Source organism: Sus scrofa, chromosome 15, assembly GCF_000003025.6.
Source record: "Sus scrofa isolate TJ Tabasco breed Duroc chromosome 15, Sscrofa11.1, whole genome shotgun sequence".
NCBI lineage: Eukaryota > Metazoa > Chordata > Mammalia > Artiodactyla > Suidae > Sus > Sus scrofa.
In genome coordinates this window covers 77691073-77698941 of record NC_010457.5, presented here as the reverse complement: position 1 = coordinate 77698941, position 7869 = coordinate 77691073, and the positions used below count along the sequence as shown (strand labels likewise).

General features: G+C 39.7%; 1 protein-coding gene across 3 annotated transcripts in view; it reads right to left on the bottom strand.

The window, feature by feature from the left end:
- CYBRD1 (cytochrome b reductase 1) overlaps nucleotides 3801–7869 on the bottom strand; it is a 46018-nt gene continuing 41949 nt past the window's right edge. Inside the window, exon 4 of one of the 3 annotated variants that reach the window (XM_005671927.3) lies at nucleotides 3801–7821. In XM_005671927.3, the coding sequence (XP_005671984.1) occupies nucleotides 7521–7821 (301 nt within the window). In that variant the 3' untranslated portion in view covers nucleotides 3801–7520. 3 annotated transcript variants of the gene reach the window in all.

Genomic DNA, 7869 nt, shown 5'->3' with positions numbered 1-7869 from the left:
GACATCTTTTGGTGCCAAAATGAAAAATCTGCCAACCCAGAATTCTATATCCAGAGAATATATCCTTCAAAACTGATAAGTATGTAGATATTTTTAGAGAAATGAAAACAAGAATAATTTAATCAGCAAAACTGCACTAAAGAATTACCAGTATAAGTTCTTTGGGATGAGGGTAAATGATGCCAGCTGGAAACTTCGACTTCAGGAGAGGATGCAGAACACTGGAAAAGCAAATACGTGGGTAAATTTTAAAAGGCCATTTTTGCGTTTTTTTTTTTTTCTTTTTGTTGGTGGGGGTAAGATCTTTTTATTTGAAATATGGTCTGGGTAACACGACTGTAGTACTTCATTTCTTTAAAATGTCCCTTCATTTCTTTAAAATGTCCCTTGTGACACAGTGCACTAAGGATCTGGCATTGTCACTGCAGTGGCAGGTCACTGCTATGGTGTGGGTTTAATCCCTGCCTTGGGAACATCTACATGCCACAGACGCAGTCAAAAAATATGTATATTATATAAAGCAAAACTTTCTTTCCCCTTTTTAGGGCTGCACCTATGACATATGGACGTTTCCAGGCTAGGGGCTGAATTGGAGCTACAGCTGCTCACCTTTGCTCCAGCCACAGCAAACCAGATCAGAGCCTGTGACCTCCACTGCAGCTGGAGGCAACACTGGATCAAATCCACTGAATGAGGCCAGGGATTGAACCCCCATCCTTATGGATACTGGTCAGATTCCTAACCCACTAAGCAACAATGGGAACTCCATAAGGCAAAACTTTTAATACTATATTGTGAGTTTGTAATATATGCAGTTGTAATACAGAAGACAAGAGTACTGAGTTGGTTTAGTTTTCATAAATCAAAGTATTTCACCTATTAACAGAATTGGAGAGAAAAACAGTACAATTATTTCAGTAGATGCAGAACAATCATTTGGCACAATTTAACAATTTAACTCAAATTTTTAAAAAACACTAAGCAAGTTAAGCTTCTTTAACCTGATGAGGGCTGTATATCACATATTTAATGATAAAATATTGAATATTTTCCCTCTTTGATAGTGAACAAAGTAAGAATGTTCCCCCACACCAATTTATTGATTGCAACATTTTGACATGTATAAAAATTTAGGATTGAGTATTTGATGAATAAGAGGATGGATACATGGAGAGAAATATGGTAAAGCAAATATAGCAAACTGTTAATTACAGACTCTGATGCGGTAGGTATATGCATGTTCACTCTGTAATTCAACTTTTTGGTATGCTTTAAAATGTTCATAGTAAGATCTTGGGGGAAAAGTCGGCAAAGTCTTATATTAGAGAAACCTATTTGTTCGTTTAACTCTGTCTCCCAAACTTCTTTTTCCTTTTTAAAAATTTTATTGATGTGTGGTTGATTTACAATGTTGTGTTAATTTTTACTGCATAGCAAAGTGATTCAGTTATTAATAGATATACATTCTTTTTCATATTCTTTTCCATTCTGGTTTATCACAGGATATTGAATATAGTTCCCTGTGCTCTACCGTAGGACCTTGTTTTCTATCCATTCTGTATATAATAGCCCGAATTTCTTTTTTCAACAAAACAAAATAAATAAAACCCTAAGGAAAATGTAACTACCCCTGTAGCACATATTCTGGAAAACATTACCTATTTAGATTTAGTCTACACTCATTTAGGTTTTTAAAATAAGAATGGTGTTTCACATGCACTGATGTATAGCAAACCACCCTAAAATACAGTGGCTTAAGATGAGGACAATTTGTTATTTCTCATGATTCTGTGGATTGACTGGAGCTGAGCTGGGTAGTTTTATTGATCTTACCTGGAACCTCTCATGCAACTGAGCTCATCTGAAGCTCAAATATCCAAGATGATTTCTACCCCCTAGGGTCTCTCTGTGAAGCCTTCAGGTGGCCTGGTCTAGCCTTCCTCAACAGCATAGTGGCTCAGTTCCAAGAAAAGGAAACAGATGTTTTGAGTTCAGTAAGACTTTGTCAGTCTTTATTCTAGTACCTCCTATTCATCTGAGTGGGCCCCTCCCTGAGAATCGTTCACTGCCCACTTGTGTTTCCTATCCCCAACTGTCAATTTTGCTCTCCACCATGAGTTTCCTCTCTTTACCACATAGTTCTTGATATCTCATCATTTCAGCCTGCCACGAGCCATCACGGCCCTACATCATGATCTGGACCAGGGATTGGCAAACTCTGGGCCTGCGGGCTCAATGTGGCCTGCACTGCTATTGTAAACAAGGCTTTATTTGAACATAGTCATACTCATTCATTTACTATTGTTTCTGGCCTCTACTGGCTACGATGGCAGAGTTGAACAGTTGCAACAGAAACTGTAGTCCACAAATCTACTTGGCTCTGTAGATTTTTTCCTGATCCCTTATGGCTCCTGTTTCTAGGCATTCATTTAGATGCCATTCTCACTGACTTATTCTTCAAGTATTTTCCAGTCCAAGCACCTACAAGAGAGAAAACCCAAATCCTCTGAAATCCTCATTCCTCAATCTGGAGTGAAATGAGAGAGGACATCCTCATTTCATGCCAGGCCATTCCATAGTGAGCTGGCCAGCTATGGAGAGGCTGCACATGGGTGGTCTCCCCACCCCCCACCGCTTCCTCCAATTAGCTGTGGCTGAGGAAACGCAGGGAGTGTCAGTAAAACAGAGCAGCCTGGAGGGGCCAGGGCACAGTGGGCACGTGACATGTCTCGCACAACTGCAAGTCAAATTGAATGAGCTAATATATATAAAATTACATGATAACGTGCTTGAGCCATATATTTATCAAATGTCAAAAGTACTTACCAATGAAGATCACTCTGATTATAAAAAAAGATCACTCCGAAATGAACTACAGCACCCCTGTAGTGTATAACATAAATCAGTGACAAAATATGATGTAACCTATACAAATTCAATTCACATACAACATCAAAGCTCTATTGCATAATAGGGCATATAATATTAAGTTGTTATACTTATACCATAACATAAAATACCATTAACATTTCCCAGGAAACAAGAAGTAGGTGAAAAAAGATGAAATGAGCAGTTAAATTAAGATTGGATGAGTATTGGTACCACTTAGAGGCTAATTATGCTTCTTTTGGGAGTTCCTGTTCTGGCTCAGTGCATTAAGAATCCAACTAGCATCCATGAGGATACATGTTTGATCCCTGACCTTGTTCATTGAGTTAAGGATCTAGCACTGCTCGCAGATGTGGCTTGGATCTGGTGTGGGTGTGGCTGTGGCACAGGCCAGCAGCTGCAGCTCTGATTAGACCCCTTGCCTGGGAACTTCCATATGCTGGCAGTGCCACCCTAAAAAGGAAAAAAAAATTACCCTTCTTTTTACTTGGGGAAAAAAATACAATTCATCTATTGTGGATTATGTACTTTCTCAAGGGTAAAAATTCCTATAAACAAGGAGACCTATAATAATCAGCACTTGTAACAGGTTCTTTCTTCCTTGACTTTCCAAATTAAACGGTATCTGTTCTGGTTGCCTCTATCTTGGCCCCCTTCTATGGGACAGAGTACAGCTCCAGTTCAGGTCTTGTACAAAGGAAACACCAGGACAGTTTTGAAACAGTCCTTTGATCCTTGTAGCAATGTAAAAGGATGGCACTCAGAGCACACTTTATAGAGAAATCTGACAGCATTTTCAATAAACAAAGTTAAAAAAATTTCCCCGTTGAACAATAAACCAAACATGGGAAAGAGACTTTCGGAACAATGCCTACAACTTCTGGTCTGGACAAATTATTAACATACACAAATAGCTTCCAAAATAACTTTTATTGCTATATAAAAACAAGGCAAGAAAAAAATAGATGCATATTTTTTCTACAAAATTATAAGATATTCAGGCTGTTTAATATTTTTCCATAAATGTATTGAGATAAAAAAGGCAATTTTAAACATAGAAATCTTTTTCACTTAAAGTTTTCAGGTACCTTGTAAGGGGATAAAGAAAATAGTTTTCTTTCTTCTATATTTTCCTATATGTACATTGCAGTTAAGAGTCTGCTAGCAGAGTTATCTAAAAAAGGACATACAAAGATTAAAAATCCCATCATGCTGCAATACAATTAGCATAAAGCTTTACTTCTTCCTTTGGGCTTTCAGATTTGGCAGTTGTGGTCAACAGTATTGCACCGGAATTTCCAACACAACAGGGTAAAGAGCCTAATTAAAAACAAGACATCCTCTTTATTTTGTCCTTTAGAAAACAGAAACCACTTGTCAGTATTCCTTAAAGAGTGCAATTACCTTCTTTGTCATTTGATTGTAAGGTCTGAGATGCTGTCTCTAACCTGCCCGGCTTAAATGAAACCACAGGAGGAGAGGGAAGAGCGTACTTTGGAGGGTGGATGTAGCCTGACACAAGGCGCACAGGAAGCTATACATTTTTGATAACATTAATTCAGAAAGTATATTCATTTGAGTTTCTCAATAAGCCCTTCGAGACAAAAGGTTTTAGTGTTGATTTAGATGAGTGTTAAAATAAAGCTTTTTTTCCCCCTGAAATTAGATTATGGGGTAAGACAAGCCAAACCACCTCTGCAGATGATACAAGCTATAATTATTTGGGAAGATTTCAATCACTGTTTTGGAATTGATACCTAAGGCTTTCTTCTCCTCTATTCTTTTTGTGGGCTTCTTAATGAGATATTTCTGGGGGGGAGATGCTTTAGTAGGAAATATCAGCTTTTGAAAGATAAAGGTACAATTATCATTAGAATAAAAAGCCCATTAAAAGAAGAGTCTCAAACAGAAAAGTTTTCTAGATATATTTTACTATGCATTGTTTTCATAAAGGTTGAGAAAGAAAGAAAAGAAGTTCCTATAATATCTGTACGATTACCCTCACATTAGCCCACAAGAGGGATTAAAACAAAGAGCTGAGATGAGGGTGCTCAGATACGTCTCAACAGAGCACAATTTCTAACGCCAAATCCATAATTAACTTTTCACTAATAACCTCTTTCTTGGCCTCTATGAAGGGGGAAGGCAGCTTTAATCCTTGAGGTCGTCACTAATCCCTCCACTCCCCCCCGCCAAAAAAAAAACCTGGAATTTTTTTGCACATCCATATAATGAAACATCCATTTATCAAAGTGTGTGTGTGTGATGATGCAATTACTCCTTCCACTTAGCACCCAAATTGTAGCATGCTCTACCTACATCGAATTTTATGTGTCTACTATGTACCAGGTATTTTGCAGGGTATTGGGGATCCTGATGACACTATTGCCAATTTTGGAAAAAGAGTTAAATAAGAAGAAAACTGTTTTGTCAAAGGAGTTTTGAATGGTTATCGTGAAGCTTAAGGGACATGATGGAGTGTAGCTGGTACTCAGTCTATGGAAGTAATTATCAGCTACTCTAAAAGGAAGTTCACTAAGTACCAAAAATGTTACGTTTATTTGGTGTAAACTGTGCAGTTTTTATTCACCTTAAAATGTTCCAGTTAAAAATTGCAGGGAGGAGTTCTCGTGTGGCTCAGCAGTTGAAGGACCTGGCATTGTCACTGCAGTGGCTTGGGTCACTGCTGTGGTGAGGGTTTGATCTCTGGCCCTGGAACTTTCACATTCCATGAGTATGGTTCCCCTCCCCCCAATAATAATAATAAATTAACTTAAGAAAATTGCAGGGTAACCAAAAATCAACTCCAAAGTGAAAAGCATCATTTCTGCATGGGTACTACTGTAGGTTTTTGCTTAAGTCAGCCCAGAGCCTAGACAGAGGTCTTCATGCATGAAAGTTGTCATTTCTGAGTCTCAATTCACTGCTGAGAACCCAAAGCTCAAGATATCCCCTAAAATTCCACCCAAGTCAGGAAGGACCCTAGCTTTTACACCTGGAGAAGGGCAGACAATGAAGTCATTCTCTCCTATCTCCAAACCCAGAGCTGGTCAGCAGCTAAGACCATGAAGAGTTAAAATTACAACTGATGAATCTTCGAAAGCTATGGATGTTCCTGCCTAAATCTTTCTTTCTTTTTTTTTCCCTTCTTTTTTGGTCACCCTGAGGCATATGGAGTTCCCAGGCCAGGGATCAGATCCGAGCCACAGTTGCAGCCTATGCCACAGCTGCAGCAATGCCAGATCCTTAACACACTGTGCTGGGCCTGGGATCGAACCTGCATCCTGGCACTGCGGAGACACTGCTGATCCAGTTGTGCCACAGTGGGAACTCCACTAAACCTTTCTTTTTCATCAAGATACAATTTGAAGATCAAAGGGGTATGAAGGTAAGCCGTGGCTGGTTGGCAGTGGCAGGGTGCCCATGAGGAAATTCCAGGTAAGGGTTGGCCCTTTGCCGTGGCTATTTGGAGACTCTGCCTTGGAATCAGAGCCAGAAGGTAAATTTTAACAACTCTATTGCACTCCAGCAAATGATGTTTATCCAGAGGGGGGTCAAGGCAGGTATAAATTAGTGCATAACAGCAAAAACAGCCTAGTGAAGTGGTTAGGATCATGGACCGAGGTGTCAAACTGCCAGGTTGTGAATCTTGTTCCAACATTTAAGAGCTGTTTGACCTTTGGGCAAGTTTCTAACCTTCCCCAGTCTCAGATCTCTCATAAGCAAAATGAAGATTTTAATAGTACCTACCGAATGAGGTTTTTCTAAGGATTGAATGAACTGAGATTTGTAAAGTGTTTAGTGTATTGTCTGGCATATAGTATGTTCCATATAAGTACTTTTTAAAATAAAACCAGAAGCTTGGGAAAAAGTGCTCTTTGAGGTTTGGAGAGCAGTTTATACTGCCTAAGCATGCAGGCATATTCTCATTCTAATTCGGTTTGAAATCTGAATCATAAAGTACACTAAACCCAAGGAAGCCTTGGGTGAAGTCAGTTTTGGGAAAATGTCCAGGTCCGATCAGAGGTGACCTGTTCAGCTACATAGGCCCAGTTACTTCCCCAAATGCCCTAAGAAAAACCTCAGTCTCCAGGGCCAATCTAAGGTCAAACGAGCTGGGGAAGGAGCAGAGGGCAGGCACAGGGAAAAGGGAACCGGTTATTCTCCTAAATTTTTTTCTGTGCTCTGGTCATATCTGTGCAGCATAAACCCTGTCCCAGATCTTCATGACCTGATTCCGAAACTTTAGAACTAGACTCCCAGAATTAACAGAGAATGACTGCGTGACAAGAGCCTGGGGAAGGTGTCAGTTTATCGCATTTACCAACTGATAGAAACATTCTCGTCATTCGTTCTACACAAGGCACGATGCTAAATGCTTTGGTCCTCAACAAGAAAGAGGTAACAGAACCCCAATTTATATCCACTGTTATTTACACTGATCATCTCCCTTTCAATTCAGGTTAAGTTCATAGGCCTCAATCAATACAAACATTTCCAAGAAATCCTACTTCATGATTAGAATAAATATTGGCTCTGTGGAGCTCAATCATCTAACAGCTGAATAGGAGAAGCTAAGCTCTAGAGCTTGTTTGAAAAAGCCATGTTACCTGGTTACCCCTCCACCCCATTTACATGGTGGATCTCTGTCCAGCCTCATCCAGGGCGAAGTTTCTTTTCCTTGCTGCTGCTTCACTGTTTAACTCTGAATCTGATTTGTCCATGTTGCCAAAGTTCACTGCCATGGTACCTTCGGCTCCCTCTGGAGCGCCTCCATTTGGGTGAAGAAGGACAGAATTTGGTTCCTTAGGACGTTTCCATTGCGGTCTGGTGACTATCCAAAAAATGAGAGCCCCAAACACCAGAACCAGAAGGCCGAAGGTATTTGTGAAAACACCTTCTGGTGGAAGGGTACTGTATGCAGGAGATTGCCTACAAAAAAGGAGAAAGTGTGTCCAATTATAGAGGGTGATACAACAA